The sequence below is a fragment of the Chamaea fasciata genome, unplaced genomic scaffold (genome assembly GCF_029207755.1).
Source record: "Chamaea fasciata isolate MVZ Bird 193981 ecotype frontalis unplaced genomic scaffold, bChaFas1.0.hap1 SCAF_20, whole genome shotgun sequence".
NCBI classification, from domain to species: Eukaryota; Metazoa; Chordata; class Aves; order Passeriformes; family Sylviidae; genus Chamaea; species Chamaea fasciata.
This window is the reverse complement of record NW_027094105.1, coordinates 10,821,202-10,841,072: the sequence shown is the minus strand read 5'-3', so window position 1 is coordinate 10,841,072 and position 19,871 is coordinate 10,821,202. Positions and strand designations below refer to the sequence as shown.

General features: G+C 49.0%; 1 protein-coding gene across 5 annotated transcripts in view; it reads right to left on the bottom strand.

Moving 5' to 3' along the window:
- Window positions 1-19,871, bottom strand: part of MVB12B (multivesicular body subunit 12B) — a 62,123-nt gene that overhangs the window by 16,493 nt on the left and 25,759 nt on the right. For all 5 annotated transcript variants that reach the window (XM_066201228.1, XM_066201230.1, XM_066201226.1 and 2 more), the window contains 2 exons: window positions 17,472-17,569; window positions 1,156-1,211 (listed from right to left, as the gene is read on the bottom strand). In XM_066201228.1, the coding sequence (XP_066057325.1) occupies window positions 1,156-1,211; window positions 17,472-17,569 (154 nt within the window). The remainder of the gene's footprint in view (window positions 1-1,155; window positions 1,212-17,471; window positions 17,570-19,871) is intronic.

The following is a 19,871-nucleotide window of genomic DNA, read 5'->3' as shown; positions in this document are numbered from 1 at the left end:
GGGGCTCCCAGCCTCTGCGCCGTTCTCCCTCGGCACGACAGCCGACAGTCACCTCGGCGCTGCCCTGCCCGGGGACAGCCGCCACGTCCCGCTGCAGGGCGGCTGTGCAGCGCCCGATGGAGCTCCGCGGCTGCAGCACGAGGTGTGAGCAGCACCAGCTGCGGGGAGCCCCGACCGAAGTGACCATATGGTGGCAATGGTGTCTAAAGGATCCGCGGGGAGGATTAGCACGACCTAATCTCTCTGCATTTGTCCTCGCAGCAGGGACTTCAGCTTTCTGGGAATAACGGCCCATAAACAGCCCTCTCAGAAAGCAAGGGATGTGAAAAATCCTTGTCAGCAGGAAGGAGAAAGCACAAAGCTGGAGCACTACTGAAAAATCAGACACAGCTGACGGCCCGGTGTTCGCCTTAACAGCTTCCTGTAAAATGGTGTTTAAAAAGATGCTGCTTTAGGATCAGATGGATTCGGGAACTGGGAGCGGGAGGCTGAATCTTGGAGCTCTGCATCGTCAACTCTAACAAGCACTGGCCCAGTGACACCCAGAGGTCATTCTGAGCCGGCGGCAGTGTGTGTTTGTGCGAAGCCCTGCCCTGCCCGCGCCGTTGGCAGCGTGCTCTGCTGGCGTGGCCCTGCAGTGCCTGGTGTGCGGCAGGCACCACCAGTGCCCTCTCCAGCTCACCTGCAGCCAGGCAGGACCCTGGTGGCAGCTGATGGCACTGGAGCGCGCTGTGCTGTTACCACTGCCCTGAACTTGTGTGTGACAACAGGAAGCAGTAAAGGTGTTGGCACTGTGCCATCCCCACAGCAGGTAAATCCAGGAGAACTCCACATCTGCAGCTTTCTTTACAATCTATGCTAAGAAATTAGAAATGCTTTCAGCACCAGGGAGCCCCTTTGCCATTCCTATTTTTGACGGTAATAAACCTTGAAATCCCAGGACAAGGCAGTTTTAGAGGCAATCTGGCAAAAGCCTTTCCCACCTAATGGGCAGCTATTGTGACATGCAACCTCTGCCCATCTCAAGCACTGGGTATGTATTTGGCCCCACAACAGAATAGCTCCCAGAAGCAGGTAATTTGTCTTGATGTTTTGCGATCAGTTTCCATGAAACGATAAATTTCAGACACTCGGAGATCAACAAAAGCAACTCACCCCTTCAGGAGCACAGGCAAACTTCTCCGAAATCATAAAAGGCACTCCATCCATTGCTGAAAGGGACAAGACATCACATGTGACATTTCCAGCTGGCTTCTGACATGCCACTTCACACATTCCCAGTGACAGATCAAGTATTCACAGCGCTGACACATGACTGATTGCTCCCAAACATTACTGCCAGCCTTTTCCTCCCTCAAAACTGCCAGTGGTTTCTTTCCATTTAAGACATGGGCCAGTCCCTACCAAACCAGGAATCCAACGAATCCTCCTTGCTCTATCCATATACGATTCCACGGCCTCAATATTGTGCAGCTGGCAAAGCAGGACAGTATTTGAAACTGGAAGGAGGACGCACTCCTATTTACCACCTCCTCACCAAACCAGTTCAGCACACTCGGTGGTGTCTGAGCAAGAGAATAAGGAACAGTCGACTCCTAAAAGGGACTTTTAGCCCCCAGAGCAGTCAGCACCACCCCCCGTGTACCAGGCACTAAGTTGCCACCCCCTGGGCAGGATGATGACAAACACCTGGGGACAAGCACCCTCCCTGGCCTGGCTGTTGCCAGTGCAAACTCAACAGCGAGCAGCGGAGCTCAAACACCTGCAAACCACATCTGGAGGATGTAAACCAGTGGAATATGAAGACAGACATGAGGACATGACACCACACGGCACAGCTTTTTCTGTAGCATAACCTTAATGGTACTCAGAGCACTGTTTGCCTTTATACCATCTTGTATGTTCATCCTAGTGCAATAATGTTCAGTGTTTGTGTCTTGCTATCACCATGTCACAGGAAGCCTCCCACAAGATGTGGTAGTACAAGGCAGAGACGTAACTTTTAAAACATGTAACTCAGCAATTTGCACACAAGACTGAAAAGGGCATGTTTCTAAGGCAGCACACACCCCAGATACACCCCCTTGATTGCACTTACACCTTTAACATCTGAAGTCTTTAAATTTCAACTCTGAAAGAAATAAAAACTTCAAATTAGAGCAAATTTAAGCCCTGAGAGGCCCTCCAGTGATCCTCAAGTAGGGTTTTCTTTCAGAAAGCATCTGAGCCCACAAACCCAGTGTCCTCTGTCTGCTGTTTCTAACTTCTACAGCACCACCGAGTTACCATGTTAGTGATTAAACAAGGGTCATTTAAGAATACTCAGCCTTTTCCATTTGCTTTGTCTATTTTAGCTTTAAAAACCGCCTCCACGGGAGTAATTTTGTTATCAAAGGTGCTGTGTGGCAGCCACAGCGCGGAGGGAAACAAAAGGAAACAGATGAAAAGCAGCATCACCAAATCCAGGAAGTTTTAAACCTGAAAGACCATCTGCACTTGTTATCCGACAGAAACCCTCTTTGATCAGCCCCACGCCAGCTTTTGTAAAGTAATCCAAAGCCTCAGCCAGGCTGAGTGTGTGTGTGCCCAGAGCCCCCCCGTGCCTCGGCCACGCGCCCCAGCCCACCCGGAGCCCGGAGCTGCAGAGCAAAGCAGCAGATAAAAGCAGGGTGAGCCAAAGGCTCCGCAGCGCAATTAGCACTCTCCTAAACAAACCAGCTTCAACAGAGCTGTAATTAAGCAGGCCTGTAATTAAGTATATGCCCTTTATCATAACGATCATGCTTAAAAATGGCATGATGCATGGAAGTGTGTTATTAATGCCGCGCTCCCCGAGCGCGGGAGCGTGTGCGGAGCTGCCGTGTCAGGCCCGTCACCAGCCTGCTGCTGAAATGCATTAAAGGCAGAAAGCCCAGAACAAGGTGCTCGTTCAGCGTCTCCTTCCACAGCCAGGCACCGCTGCCACGAGGGTTCAAATACCGACAACTCTGGAAACTTTACAGAAAGGAAGCCCTGGGCGGCCGCTGCCTGCCCCGGTCCCAGGAGGGCAGCAGCCCTCGCCCCTTCACCCCGCGGCTCACGGGCTCCGGGAGCCCTCTGGCCGCCCCAGGGGCTGCAGGCAGGCAGTGCGGACCCCCAAGGCAAGATGTATGGGGAGCAGCACTCCCCGCTTGCATCTGCTCCCGGGCTGAGCAAATGCCCTGAACACGGCAGCTGCTCCGGGGGAAGGACCCCTCTGTGCCCCCACCTCACCTGGGGGGTGCCCTGCTCACAGGATGAGACACCACAGCTGCTGCTGCCCAAGATGGGCTTTCTCACATTCACAGGGACCTCAAGGGTGAGGCCCCCTATTCCCACAGAAGCTCACGGAGGCTCACAACAATCTCCAGGGCCAGGCAACCCCAGCAGCGGCAGGAAAGAGCTGCCATGGCTAGGCAGGAGCCTGACCGGTTGTCCGGCACTGGGGTGTCCAGCACAAGGGACTGGGCACGGGGACCATTGCTCCCACTGCACACTGTGAGGCAGCACACAACTGCTGTTCACAGTAGCAGCTCATTTAATAATAAAATTAAATGAAACAGAAGTCTAGGAGAGCATTTTAATTCCATGTCCCTTGTTTTGATGTTCTGTAAACAAACACCACTTCTACCCGGTGGCTACTTCTTCACTGTAATTTACCAAGACTTGTTCCCAGGCTCTGGTGGGGATGACACCAAAGCATGCTCTATAACTCAACTTGCTAGCTCGCTTAGAAATCCTCTCTTTAATCTGTAAAAGTATTGTCACCCTTCTCTAAGCACACGAGAGATGTTGCCTTCTGTGCTGCAGACTCCAACTAAATCTCAGTTGTCAAATTAGTAATTCATCTTTCTTGAATAACTATATTTTTAGCCAAGCTACCAGATTTAAATAATCAGACCTGCCAATGCTACCCTAATTTAAACATGCTGACGAACTTTCACAGGCAGCATCAGCTAACATAATGAGTTTCTGGATGACAAAGAACTTCAGACGGTAGTTCTCTACACTACCCAGCGTAATAAGCACTTGTTCTTTTCTACAATGTGCACATAAAAGAGAAATCTAAATAATAGTTGCTGTAATTATCTTGAAAAATATGTGGTGATTAATGGTGATTATGAAAATCTGTATAATTGTTCACTAAAGCTCCAAAGATCAGATGCTCTCTTGAAGCAACCATCAGTGAGGAACTTGGAAACACAAAGGCTTCCAAGCTGCTGTCCCCTAGAAGGACGTGAGGGTGGGATCACCCGTGTGCCAGCTCAGCCCTCACCCTCCCGTGACCTCTGCCAGAGGTTCCAGGGTGCCCACGATGGGACACACGTGTCATTGTGGCTGAAAGCACCAAGTTCAACCTGTTATTTATGCAAATAATTAATTACTCTTGTATCCAACTCACAGTTTGTCATGACACATTAATGACTTGATAGACTTCTATGAACTAGTGAGCACAGGACAGCAGAGCGCTTTTATCGTCATTTAATTTAAAAACGATCCTGTGTGAAATTATCTAGTTGTGAGTGATGGAAGCATAAAGAACAGACTCAGCAAAGCTTCTTTTGGATCATTGCTTTATTAATGGTAACGTCAGGGAAATGAAAAATGCTAACATTGTCATATTTAACTCCTGGGTACAGATGAATCGCTGCCTCAGAGCCTGGCGGGCTCCGTTTGCACACTGCAGTGAGCGCTAATTCCTCACACCACCATTGTGGGGATGCACAGCCACGGAGGAGTTTACACACCTTCGCTCCCAAGGAAGTAACAGCTGTTTCTGCATTAAATTCTCACCATAAGCTTTTACAGCTTTGCATTTCTTTATGGCTGTTTTTGCATAGCCTTTTACGCTTGAATTTTCAATTTTTGATATTAAAAATATTTAAATAAATAAATAAACAAATCCCTTACAGAACATTTTCCTGCATGTCTGACAATGAAGAACAGGGGCACAGGCAGGGGCACAGGGCTCGGCTCTGCTTGCCCAAGGCACGAGCCCAAGCTCAGGAGAGCCCAGGGCACTTTGTGCAGCTCTGGGGGCAGGTCCGTGGCTCCTGGGCAGCAGGAGCTCTCCCCAGGGCTGCCGTGGGGCAGCAGGGCCACAGCCAGCTGGGAACGCCCAGCCCCGTGCCCGGTGCCCGGTGCCCAGGCCCGGCCAGGCAGCAGCACCAAACCCCCCAATGCTGGTGCGGTGAGTGGGGGAGCAGGGGCCTCCTGGCTGGGAAAGGAACCTCTGCTTTGGGAAAGGTTTACAGCTTTCCTGTTCATCTTGAAACGACTTTGATTAAAAAACCAGACCTGGACTAAATTTTCATTTTTGCTAATTTGATTGTCAGCCTTGATTTTCTCTGTTTCCTGCATAGCTCATGACATGGCACAATTAGTTCTTTACTGCTAAGATCAAGCCACAAAAACACTTGAAAAAATACCCCTGGATTTGATTATTTTCTTTTTTAAATAAAGTGAAGGTTAAGTACTGCATGGTGACGCCTAAGGAGCACCTCAGCACTGTGACTCCATCAGCACCAGAGAATATGGAGAAACTTCAAACAAGCTCTTCAAATTGCAAGTGTTTAGGAGCTCTTGATTTTATTATTTTTTAATAAAATGTCCCCTTTGAAGTCTCTGCACCACACTAAACTTCAAAGATCACACCTTAGCATGTGCTGTTTCCAAGCCACAAGCCTTAATTAATTAGAGCAGAGCAGATACAAACCAGGGCACTCGCGTGGGGCTGAGGCCGAGCCGGGACAGGGCCCGCAGTGATGGGGAGGCAAAGGCAAAGGCAAAGGCAAAGGCAAAGGCAAAGGCAAAGGCAAAGGCAAAGGCAAAGGCAAAGGCAAAGGCAAAGGCAAAGGCAAAGGCAAAGGCAAAGGCAAAGGCAAAGGCAAAGGCAAAGGCAAAGGCAAAGGCAAAGGCAGGTACTCCTCCAGCATCCACTCACGGCTGTGTGCTGAAGAGAATCCCAGACCCTTTTCCATTCCCTTCAGCTGTGGCTGTAATGACAGACTCCTTGGAAGTCATTAAACGTGTAATGTCTGTCTGCCACGGCGGCCGGGCAGCGCAGGCTGCAGCAGCACTTGCAAAAAGCATCTCGGGCAGCCCCACAATGGCTGCAGTGTTCCCTGGCCCGCAGCTGTAAATTCCTGCTGCCTGATGAGAGAAACATCCACACGGCTTCCAGTGCTGCAGGGTAGGAGCAGGGGGTATTAAATCCACACGCTGCATATTGTTACAGTGTCTGGCCCCGGAAGCTTTTTCCTTAGCTGAGCCACCTATGGTGTGAGGTGGGATTTGTAGCCACCATGACAGTCCTAAGCTCCCCAGACTCTCTGGACAGCAGCCAAGTTTCTGGCCAGGGGCAGATGCTCACACTTGCAAGGATGCTGTGATCCTGCCCAGCAGCACCCCACGCCCTCCAGCAGTGCACTGAGTGACCAACATCTGTCCCACAGGACTCCCAGGGGAGACAACGGCGCACGGTCCTCTCCTTACATGGTGTTCGTTTAAGGGACTCAAGTTATTTTTAACACACAGCGGCTCTGTGTTTCCAATAAAAGCAGGAGAAAGAAGCTAGATCAGCTGCCCTGACAACACTGCTCTCCATTCTGTAAGCTTGCCTGCATGTTAATGGAAAGAAACTCACCACGAGCATGGCTAGAAAGGATGGGGGGATCCTTCTTCTGCCCTGGAGCTCACTGCCGCACAGAACACGGTCCCACCATCCCACGGAGCATTCACCCAGCCAGAAGAGCCCCAGCACAGACCCAAAGCCGAGGCCCTCAGTGCTGGAGAGGATGGCACAGGCACGCAGCACTGCCTGGCCGCAGGGGAAGGTCCCTGACAGCCAGGGGAGGCGCCCCCCTCCTGCCACAGCCCTGCCCAGCCAAAAGCTCCTCTGCAGGAGGAGATCCACTGTGCCACGCAGGATCCAGATCTTCTAATGGGATTTAATTTTTAAGTGCTCAAAAGCATTATGGGAGCCACATATTTCTATCAGGTAAATTTCATTTGCATATGCAAATGATATCTAAATACACTGCACCATTAATATGATCAGTAATTACATAATAATAGTCACCAATCTCCACACACATCAAACTCACAGTTTTGTAGCTATTAAGGAAACTGTGCTTTGTAATTAAGATAATCCTCATTTCCAGATGCTAATTAACTATATAATAATTAGCTTCTTTTGCTAATGCAAATTAAGTATTTTCATCCTTATTGGTAAAAGAGTTGCTTATCACTTAAAAAAAGACACAACCTAGAAATAATCCCTCCTCCTCCCTAAAGGTGAAAAGGTAACTCCATTTTTATCAGTCTCATTTGTGAATGTAAATTAGCCCTGATTAATCAAGCCACAGATTAATGTGCCCAGATTGTAGCACGGACAGTGCCTGGCGTGGCCCTCCAGCCCCAGGAGGACCAGGACTGCTGGTGGCCCAGAGAAGCCCCCGGCTCCCTTCTGCTGGTGCTGGCCCCGCAGAGCCCCCAGCGCAGAGGGGACAGGCCACAGCCCCGCTCAGGGACACTCTGTGCCACCCGGGCAGGTGGGGGAGCACCCGCAGCCAGCCCAGCACGTGGCTGGTGTCACCCGGCCCTGGGCAGTGGTGGCAGGTGCGGGCGGCAGCACGGCCCGGCCTCGGCGCAGCGCATTCATCATCTGCTAAACCAATCCACCCACTCTGCACCGCCATTTGTCATTAATTATGCTAATCAGCACACCATTACTCTCCGATGACACCACGGCACTTATTAGCCAGTTATGGTTTTTCAAAATCACAGCTCATTGTGTATGTGAGTGCTGCGCCTGCATTAGCCTACAGGGAAGAAATGTCCAATTATGAAAAGAAGAAATTTGCTATTATCTCCCTCTAACAAACCAATTTAGTAATTATAAAAGTCTCTGAACTCAGAAGGATTTGTTAAGAAGAGCTGAGTGATGAAACCAGAGAATTTTCTTTGCAATAACTTTCTGAGTTGGAATTGAAGTGACAACAGAGAATAAGCAGTTTTTATTATCTTAATTACAACTCTTGCATCTCCACTTTAGATGATCAAAAAGCAGGAATTATCTAAACACAGGCCCGTATTTGGCTCTTCCCTTAACCTACCTGATTTCTTTATTTTAACAGATACGCAGTTAAATGTGCTTAACATGTCTCAGGCCCCAAGACGGGCCTGGCCAGTTCCCAACACGCAGCTCTGAAGAGTGGATGTGACATCGCAGCAGCCACCCAGCAAAGTCACCCAGCAAAGCCACCCAGCAAAGCCACCCAGCAAAGTCACCCAGCAAAGCCACCCAGCAAAGCCACCCACCCAAAGCCACCCACCCAAAGCCACCCACTCAAGGCACCTGTGTGCCCAAGGCACACGCCAGGAGTGAGGACACCAGCCCAGGAGTGAGGACACCAGCCCAGGAGTGAGGACACTGCCCCAGGAGCAGGGACACTGCCCCAGGAGAGAGGGCACTGCCCCAGGAGCGGGGACATCAGCCCGTGCTGACAGAGCTAAAGGGATGGAGCCAGGCCCTGGAGAGTCCCTGGAAAACTGGCTTTGTTGGAGCATCCAATTCCTCCACAATTCCTGTGTTGATTTGCTCACTGCGAGGAGACACCACTAGTTTTAGAAGCTTAATATGTGTTAAGAGCTCATTAATATCATCAGAGTAAATGGGCCTATTAAAACATCTTTAAGCAATATCTGAACATACATCTCCCTAAACTATATTTAATGACTGTACTTAAGATACATTATATGAAAGTCTTAATGAGACATTAGATAGCATTTTGAAGATTAAAATTAGAGAATCCATATAAAGTCTGTCCACTTAATTTAGCCTTAAGCTACACTGATGAAATACATTACCACCAAATTATTACTTCATTAGAACAAATATTTTCTAATAATTTCTGATTTATGCCATTAGTTGTCTCCATATATATTATATATTCATATCTATATGTACACGCAAAAGTATACACAGAAGAATTTTCTAGTTCAAGAGGAGATGGGAGAAATTCTGAGCTAACGGCTGAGTCAGAAACATGCACTCTTCATAAAAGTCCATTTATGATGCCCCCACTTGTCCACCCTGCTGCAGCACAGCCAGGACAGCCGGGCCATGGGACACCTCCCCCAAACAACTGAGCCACTGCCAAAACAAACTGCAATAAACTTATTAGCAAGAGGGTTTTGTGTGTGGGTTATTTTGTATAAACAGCTTTTCATTAGATAAATGAAGCCCAACAACCTTTACAAATGTTTTCAATTATGAAATGATGCCATTGAGATATCTGGATGGTGATAATCAGGGAAAACACCAGTGACATCTCCTGCTCGGAGCTGGAGCGTGCTGCCTGGATGGCTGCTCCTCCCAGTCCCATCCCACCCAGCCACACCAGGCTCAAACAAACTCCTGCTTTATTTGATGGAATCTCTAGCAACAAGACTATTTACATTTATTCTGCCCAAGCCTTCTATCCGAAAGAGCGAACAGCTCATTGTAGCAATTTTGCATTTTTAACTGTGCGAATTAAGCATTCTTCATAAATAACAGCCTGGTTTGCTGCACTGCAACTCCTTTTTATTAGCAGCACAGAAATGCACAATGAGCAACGTGTTCTATTATTCTTTGTCAAATCACAGAATGCTACATTAGAATAACTCTGCCGGTCAATGTAATATAGTAGATTAAATTCAACTTCTGTGCAAAACCCACTGTAAAACAGCATGATAAGAAGGCCATAAAAAATTTAATTTTACTCCAAACTCCATCAAAAAAAAAAAATGGTGTGAAAAGTAATTTTGCATAATCAGTACACGCCATCTGGAACAATTAACTGATTTCTATAGAACTATGAGGATCAGTCATATCTGCTTATTAAAGATCAGAAATTATACAAGTAATAAATCCTTGAAAAAACTAAGCGTACTCCCGCCTGTCAATGCTATTTTAACTTCAAATACTGAAGAACGCCTGATAAGGCTGAAAAGAAGAGATTAATATATGCAAATTACATCCAGCATTTAAAATCCCCAACAACTGTCTCTGGTTTTCTGTCCCTTATTGCTGCCTTTATGTTTTATTCATACACCAACTCACCTGTCACTTCATAAGCTATAATATTATGGGGGGTATTATTAAACAGCATAAAGCCAAGCTTTAATTGGAAAGCTTCATTGCATTTTCCAATTATTTGGAGTAAATTAAAAGCAGATGCACATAGTTTAATAAGGAGTCTAATATCAGTTCCGGGAAATCAAAATTCATTGTCATTACTATGCTGTGATAGTTTTGCAAACTGTACTCAATTTTGGAGGTTTTGAAAAGAAAATCTGTCTCTGCAATCTGTTAATTGTCATTCGGTTAATAACTGTTTAAATATCCAAACCTCTGAGCGGCTCCCTATTTAAAAAAAATTAAACTCTGGCACTCGGCAAAGCAAAACAAACACAGCGCAGGCCACCCCAAGGTTGTGCTCCATGGGAACGGCACCAGTCCTGCAGCTCATCCTCCTCCATCACCTGGCCTCCACCCACTGCTGCTGCGGGGCACGTGGGGCGAGGGCACCCCTGTCCCGGGATCCAGGACAGGAGAAAAGGGATCCTTCCTTCCATCAGCCACTGGCCTCCACCCACTGCTGCTGCGGGGCACGTGGGGCGAGGGCACCCCTGTCCTGGGACCCAGGACAGGAGAAAAGGGATCCTTCCTTCCATCAGCCACTGGCCTTCACCCACTGCTGCTGCAGGGCACGTGGGGCATGGGCACACCTGTCCCGGGATCCAGGACAGGAGAAAAGGGATCCTTCCTTCCATCGGCCACTGGCCTCCACCCACTGCTGCTGCAGGGCACGTGGGGCGAGGGCACCCCTGTCCCGGGATCCAGGACAGGAGAAAAGGGATCCTTCCTTCCATCAGCCACTGGCCTTCACCCACTGCTGCTGCGGGGCACGTGGGGCGAGGGCACACCTGTCCCGGGATCCAGGACAGGAGAAAAGGGATCCTTCCTTCCATCGGCCACTGGCCTCCACCCACTGCTGCTGCGGGGCACGTGGGGCGAGGGCACCCCTGTCCCGGGACCCAGGACAGGAGAAAAGGGATCCTTCCTTCCATCAGCCACTGGCCTTCACCCACTGCTGCTGCGGGGCACGTGGGGCGAGGGCACCCCTGTCCCGGGACCCAGGACAGGAGAAAAGGGATCCTTCCTTCCATCAGCCACTGGCCTCCACCCACTGCTGCTGTGGGGCACGTGGGGCACGGGCACACCTGTCCCGGGATCCAGGTCAGCTCAGAGGGACACTCCCCTCCATCACCCCCTGCAGGCTGTGGATGTGCCCCCAGGCTGTGCCCGTACACCTGCTCCCACGTAATTCATGGCCCAGGGTTAGAGCTGGATAATCCTCTCAGCAGAGACTGGGCAGCCTCCCTGGAAGGTGACAGAGCTGCTGTGAGCTGAGGAACACGGGCGAAGCCCACACGCCCACCAAGGGCAGGGCAGTGCCCAGCCAGGGCCTCCACCTCCCCTACCAGAACACAACAGGAGGAGAGGAAAACAACAAATGGCACCTTGGGCTACAGCAGGTTCATCTAAAAATTGTCTGTCTTAAAAATGTCACCGGTGAGAGAACTCGTGGCTCCATCACCCCCTTTTAGGGTTGCTGCCCCAGCACAGCCTGGGTAACACACAGGGCACCAAGTGTCTTTACACCATGGATGGGATAATTTAATAAGAAACATACTTTTTGAATCTCATTAGGCATAGTATTAAGTAACACACCTCCTTTTCTGAAATATGCAGCTGCAGCATTTTAAATGAGACTCCAGCCTCCCTGAACTGCTGGATATTAATAGAGCCTTTCATAGCTGGAAGATTATCCAGGTCTCTTAGTCCAAAGACTGGAAATTGCAATAGGGTAAAGAATAGGCTGACTTTAATCTCAGCTTCAGGAAAGAGGTTTCAATGCAGAACAAAGCTTGTGTCACAACTTGTCTGGATTTTGGACCATTCTGATTAAAATTCAGTGTCACAAAATATATATTTAGTTCCGCGTCTACTCTTAAGAAGCACCAAGAGCGTAAGGGAAGGGATGGGGACCAACAGTAAGATCCAGCACAGGACCTCCCCTTCTGAGACTGGGGGCTCCAAAACTCTTCAACATTAGAGGCAATTGCAGAACCACCAGGAACTGTGCTAGAAGATGAAGATAAAAGCAATCCTTGTGCACTGATCCAAAAAACAGAATCTCCTTTTTTTTCAAAATTACCTGTTTCAGTAAACACACCGTGACAAGTGCATAATTTAATTATCTACAAAAATAACGAAGCAAAACAGTAGTTTGTAAAAATAAATTATTAACCTCTGATTAAAACACCTGTCCTATATACAGAAGAGAGCTACTGTGTCTTTTAAAAGGAAACAGACAACTAAGGAAGTGGCACATGTGGCCAGATAACGGGGCATTTTGCAACAAGAAGGAAGTTGACATATAGGCACTGAAATACAACAAAATCTAAATCTAGAAAGACCTCTGAAAGAGACTTCTTTTGTCACGACCAAAGGGGAAAAAAATAAAAAGAGGGAGAGGTGGGGTATAGACACCCCAAGGCATTTCCAAGCTAGCCCCTCCTGACCAGGAGGAATTGGGAAGCAAACTGCTGTGTCAGGAGCAGAGTGTGAAGCAAATGCTCCCCACCCCACTATCCAGACAGGTGACACCTGCCCCCCGCCAGGGGCTGCAGCTTACAGGAGGGAAAAGCAACTCGGTTTCCTTTCCAGGAATCCACTGGCTTTGGTGTTTTTCCAGATCATTAACGCTGGTTTCCACTCTCTCTGCTGCCTCCGGAGCGGGATTAGAAACCCGCATGGAGTGAAGGCCAAGCGTCGCTGCCGTGGCTGCAGGAACAGCTCACCCTCCCGCACACAGACCCAGCCCAGCTCGGCCTCGTGGCTCACCTGGCCCTGGCTGGGCTGCCCCCGGCTGGACCCTCTGCCCCCTCCCCGGTGGGCTCTGCCCTGGCCTCCTGCTGGAACCCTCACCTGTGCGACCCAGCAGGTGGAATTTGGACTGCAGCCTCTGCTCACAAACGCTTCCCTCTCCAAACACTCAGACCCTCACTTTCACAGAAAGTGTCTTAAAGAGGGCAATAAATATTTAAATATCATAAAAATCCTCTTTATATATAAACAAAATAAATACCCACTTAGGTAAATATTTACCTCCCTAAGGTAATGAATATTGGTGCCTGACTCCAAAATAAACAAGCCAGAGCTGTGGAGAAACTGGCACCTGTAAGAGCTGCACAGGGAAACCTCCCCTTGATTGCATGCTGGCACACACACTGCAGCCAGCACGGCTGGCAGCCGGCTGCACTTCCCTTCCCTGATGCCCAGCCCAGGGAAGGGAACAGTATTTTTCTTTTCCTCACAGAAAAATACTTCACACAGGTAACTTGGTATGTATCAGTTAAAGTATTTAAAGACCACAAAACAGTACCTTTAGGGTAAGAAATACATTGATTCAGAGGCATTTCAGCATCAAATGACTGCTGGAAAAGCCACTGTTCCTCAGCAAAACAAACAGCAAGTGCTGCGGTCAGTCACAGCACAGACATTGTTTTATCGGAAAATAAAGTGTGTTATGTTTTTTGGGATCTGACATCTAAGGTCCAGCCCAGAGGACATGGCTTTTCTCCTCTTAAAGAGAATGAAAACCTTCACCTGCAGCACACCAAGGTCTTGAACTGAACTGAGAATGCTCCCAGTGGTGAGAGATGCTGTGCTTCTGGATCCTGTTTCACTTCTATGGATTAACACGACTTGAGGATGGATGCCCAGACTTATGGATGACATGCTAGTATGTCCAGCTAAGATAATTTCTTAAGGTATTGGCACAAATGTTTTGACTGTTTGGGGCTGAGAGCTGGCCAGTGTTATTTGAAAATACTACCAACAAACACACATCAAAGTATGTTCTGCTTTTGTTGTACTGCTTTCCCAGCACAGTTTCCATATTTAAGTGTTCAAAAGATGAACCTCAGTCCTACCCAAAGGTAAATGATCATCTCATCATCTCCAAATATCTGCCAGAATAAATATCCTTGGAAATGTTCGTTTGACTGAAGTTGGGTTTCTAGCTACACGCTGCCAGCTGCAGCAGGATCTGGAAGTTCATACAGTTGTGCCCTGCACAAAACTGGTGTAAAGAGGCTTTAACTGCTTTATGCACACATTCTGATGGGCTTGTACAGACTGACAGACTCCATACAAAACAATTTCTTAATCTGAGAAAAGGCCAAGAGAGGGGATGAGGTTGTCCTGGAGTCAAATCACACGAACTTGTCTGCTGCTGCCCCAAAACACATCTATCTGTAATATAATGCTGAAGATGGCTACAGGGAAATTTCAGGGGGGAAAAAAAGACAACCCTGTTCAGCTGAATGCACAGATCATCAGCAGCAAGGGCTGGAAGCCACTGCTCAGTAACTTCAGAGTGCTGCAGGGGTGTTAGAGCCCATCCAATTAAGTGAAGCCTGCAGAATATTTACACTTGGTTCCTGAAAGGGTTAAAGCTTATTATTAGCATATAATTTACAGGTCCCTTCTCCCAGGAAAGAAATAATGCACAGTAAATGCCACATTCATTTTAATAATACATGTTACAGTCTGTGCCCAACATCTGCACAAAGGTAAAGCAGACAGATTTTTTTGACATGTCCCACTCTGCCATTGAAACACAGGCTTTTTGTTTTGTAAGTGACGGAAGGTTTAATCAAGAAAGCAGGCAATTCATCAATCGAAACAAGGCTGCTCACACTGCCCTGACAGCACACACATGGTTTTATACAGAAGAAACCTGGCCACCTGTCAGCAGCACCTTTTACATCAGGATATACAAATACACTGGGTGATCAATCCTCCGGCTCTTCCCATTCATTTCTTCATTTTCTTATTGTATTTTTCTTTATGCTAGATGTTGCCCTCATTCTCTGCAGGAATAGATGGGAGACAAGGCAGGCTACGGCTGTTTATACACTATCATAAAAATTTATATACCCTTAGAGTGACTTATTTCCCTTCTATTTGAGTACCATTATTATAAATAATTTTTCACTTCATTGAGGAATTTTCCCTGTATATTATTATCTGTGCCTGCCTGCGAGGGCTGCCTCTCCCTCACTGTGCTTGTGCCTCTGATAAGCCAAAGCAATATGCTGGCAGAAGATGCTCAAGTCTGAAATGAAGGCAGTATGTAGTCACAACAACATCTTAATTAAACTGAAGGCCATGAGGAAAGACTGAGCTGTGAAATACTGAGCTATGTCTGTCAACAGGTCTGTCTGGAGCGAGGCATTCTTCTTCCAGCAGCTGCCTGCCCCAGCATGCACATTAAACCTGTCAGCTCCTCAGCATCCTGCTCCCAGCAGCACCTACAGTCATTCTGCACATCAGCTTGGAACTAATTTTGCCTTTTGGCCTGGGTGCATGGCACAGGGTGGCACGAGGGTGACGCCAGCAGTGCCAGTGCTGCGCTGCCATGGCTCGTGGCAGGCTCTGGGCAGTGACCCCTATCTGCACCCTGCCAGGGACTCACTTTTTGTGTGCCAAGAGAAGTTTCCTTAACTTTATGGTCACCCAGTGTGTCACGGCCGGCACTGGCAATGACAAAACACTGGTTAAAAATTGCAATTGCTGCTTTCAGGACCACTTCTTCCTTGACTCCAGTTTTGTGCAAACAACAACTGCATTACACAGCCCAAGGGGTAATGGGCAGCTCCAGTGAGGATACAGTCATTCTGCCAAAATATATTTGCAATACAAAGTAGGATCGACAGCCAAAATTCATTTCATCTTCCACAGACATGCTGGAAGTGTTGTTTCCATCGAATAAAGAGAAAATCTTGGGTGTCTACAGAGAGCAAAGAGAGACCACAGTGCAGCTCTTCATTCTACCCCCACTACAGCCCTGCCTACCCAAGCAGCTCCTCCTGTGCCCACGGCAGACTGAGGCCGTACCAAGCCCAGAGGAGACTGCTCAGAACGGCTTTTGTTTCCCTCAGGAACCCCTCTTCTGACCTGGGAGCCAAGAGAGGGACCCCCAGGGCTGCCCACATGCAGGGAGAGCCTGTGTGTGCTGGGGACCAGCTCCCCTCAGGCAGCACAGCTCCCCCAGGCACCCCGAGCCCGGCACAGGAGCCCTGGCAGCAGCCCAGGCGCTGGCAGCCTGCTCCGAAATCTCCTGTTGCCATGGCACTGCAGCAGCACTGCAGAGAGCCCAGACTGCCTGCACACGACACCGACGGAACAGGAAACTTGGGAATGGCTTCCAGAGCGTGTCTGGGGGCTAATCCACCTCCCAAGGTTTGAGTGCACAAAGGAACTGTCGCGGCACCTCGCTGCAGCTGCTGACAAGGCAGCCGCCGTCAGGAGCCGTGCACGAAAATCCTGTCAGTGCACAGGATGTGTCATTTGACAAGACCCTTTCTTTGCAAAGAGCTCACAGCTGTAAGAGCCATTAACAACACATGCACAACTCGTAACGGCGATTCTGGAGGAGAATGTGCAACTGGAGGAAAAATAAAGGGTTATATACTTGAAAATGTGCTCAAGCAAACATGAAGAGCTAATGCCCTGTCCAGTTCCACAAGGCCTTGTTTTGTGCTTTGCCTGTAAGGATCTGGTAAAGTGTTCAGGCTCTTTGTAGAGCAGGCACCTCCTCAGGCTGCACCAGGAGCAGGGGCCAGCACATCCTGTAGCAAGGGCAGTCCCACTGACACCCACAGGGCTGCTGCAGTTGGTGCTTTTGGTGCTTTCCCAGGAGATAAAGCACAGCTCCCCATCCCCATGCAGAACTGTCCCATGCAAATACAGGAATACACCTTCCCTTACATTTCCAAATGTATTAGAGCAGGAGAGCAACAAGAAAAACGAGAACTGACAAGGATTACGCAATTGTTACATACCATATCTTTAGGAACCTGAAGCTGCAGTTTCAGGCAGAGATTACCTTTAAATAACCCTTTGATTACAGTACTTTAACTGATGCCATGTTCCCGTGTTACAAGTGTCACTCACTATCAATAGGAGGAACCTGTGAACAGTACATTTTTGGCATCTTCTCTTCCCTGATTATGCACAAGCAGTTTCAACTGCACAGTCCACTGAACCCACTGCTGGATTTCCAAACTGTCCTAAAATCTCTTTCAGCCAGATGAAGGGACTAGACTTTCACCAGGCTTTGACAGAGTCAGGTTTAAATCCAGTACCTTTTTCCTCTTGCAAAAACAACGTACCAGAGCAAAACTTGTGCCAAGCGTGATTCCACCACGCCTATGACAATATCTGTTCAGGTGTAATAGTACTACCAAAAAACACGAGGAGTTGCTGTGGGGTGTGTTGCGGGCCAGCAGCAGCGAGGGAAGCCCAGAGCAGGAAGCGTGTGGCAGCTCACCTGAGATGGCATACAGGTTGGAGTGCTGGTGCTCCAGGTCCAGGCGGCTGCTGTGGCTCTTGCCCCGAAAGCTGGCTGGCAGCGTCAGCGAGATGTGCCTGAGGGAGAGGGAGGAAATGGGGAAATGTTACTACAGGGCAGAAGGTGCTGCTCCTGTCAGCTCACCCTGCCCAACGACTCCAGACAGGCTAAGCAGCAAATATCAACTTTAATACTGCTTCCAAAACTGTCTACCCACTGTCTACAGCCAGTGGCAGCCCCCTCCTGCCCCGGAGCCCTGGGCTCGGCCAACAGCCAGGGACTGCAGCAGCGGCCACCCAGCCCAGCAGGGCATCCACCCCAGCCAGGCACAGCAGCTCCCACCAGCCGGCACCACGAACAGCCAGCACAGCTCTGCCCCGTCCATTCAAATCCCTGCTTTTCTAATGCGGATCCCCGGACTGTGTGAATTTTAATAAAATGTTATCATTAATCTCCTGGACTGCACTGCCACACATAAAAGAGACGCTTCCTCTCCACGGAGGGGCTCAGTGCAGCATCAGGCACCGGGAGCAGTGAGAGATCCTGAGTCTGGGCAGACCCTGAGCACGGCCCTCCTGCCAGGAGAGCCAGGCAGCCTTTGTGTGCTCTTGGACACCCTGTGTGTGAGACAGGCCCTGTGCATTCTCCAGCAGTGCATCAAACCCCTGTCCTCAGACAGCAGGTTGCATCTACCACACGAATCATCTGGAAGTTATCTGCCTTCAAAACCAGGACATGTTTTGGGAAGAACAATGTATTTTTAGCCCTCGATGCAGATGATGGTGAACAGCACAGATCAAGTAAGAAAAAGCAAACATCAGTCTGAGTTTGCCTGTGCTTTCCAAAGCTATTTTTAACCAAAAAGAAAAGATGGTGTGAAAATATATTTGAATTTGGCTATCAGTTTGCTGTTTAAAACACAATCCACATGAGAGTCTCTGGAGCAGAAGCATGTTTGTTATGAACACACTTTAAAACAGGAGACTACTGCCTGCAGGCATGACACACTTCTCATTTGATTTTTAACAGAAGTATTCAAAAATATTTTCCAAGGCACCAAAGGCAGCCAGTAGAAAGGCTGAATTTCTCTACCCTCTACGGGGAACTGCTTTCTTCTCAGCAGAAATTGTTCTGGAGCTAAACAAACCAGGTCTACTTAAAAGGCCCATTTCTAAGGAGAGTATTTCTCAGAAGTTTGTACTACTTGTGCTGTAGGAGAGGCCGGCCCCTGCCCCCCAGACAGCCCACCACCACTCCAGGGCAACGGCACACATGCCCTCAGCCAGAGGACTGGCTGACCACCCCACAGCTGGCTCAGGGTGGGCATGCCCGAGTGCCAGGGCCAGGTGTGCAGGGCCAGGCGTGCAGGTGTGCCAGGGCCAGGTGTGCAGATGTGCCAGGGCCAGGTGTGCAGGGCCAGGCGTGCAGGTGTGCCAGAGCCAGGTGTGCAGGGCCAGGCATGCAGGTGTGCCAGGGCCAGGTGTGCAGGGCCAGGTGTGCAGGTGTGCAAGGGCCAGGTGTGCAGGGCCAGGTGTGCAAGGAGAAGGGAGTGCTCTCCCATGAGGCACAAGCACACACACCTCCAGGCCAGCCCTCGCTGCCCCACCCCAATGATCCTGGCCGCTCTCCCTTTCACACAGATCAACCCTAGGACACCACAAGGAACGCCCCCACGGCAGGGGGTGACAAAGGTGACGTGGAGGTGTACACCTGCGGACCCACCCTCAGTGGGCAACACCCCACCCCGGCTGCTGGGGCTGGTGCTCCTCAGCAGCCCTGTCTGACCGTGGGGTCTGGGGGTGATGGCCTGCCTGCTCCAGGGCCACTCGTGCCTGAGGCAGCACAACCCGGCATCCCATCACTCCAGCCGCTACAGACAGCCAGAGAGATGTCTCCAAAAAGAACATTAGCTGCACAAGACAGGGCAGTGACTGCTGGATGGAAATCAGCTCTCCCCTTCCCTCTTTCTTTTTATAAAAGATGACATTGTAGGGAGGAATGGGAAACAAAGCCTAATTTATTTTAAATTAATGTAAACTTTGGCCAGGATCAATATAGCTCATACCTACAAACTTGATTGCATAATGCATTTTCCTTATGTGTTGTGAGAGCCAAATCATTTTGCATTGTAGAAGACGAAAAAAAAGAGGCTGCCATTGAAAAGCAAGAAAATCCCAATTACAAAGTCCCCAAGTTCCTAAACACATATCGTGAAAGTATGTGCAGTTCTGTGGCATATGGCAAATCAATTACTAGTTTAAATTTTAAAACAAAAACATGGTAAATGTGTTGCACAAATAATCAAGAACAACGGTTTGGTTTAGATTACAGCGGCCACTAGAGTTTTGAATACAATTAATCATCATTCCAGGCACCAGG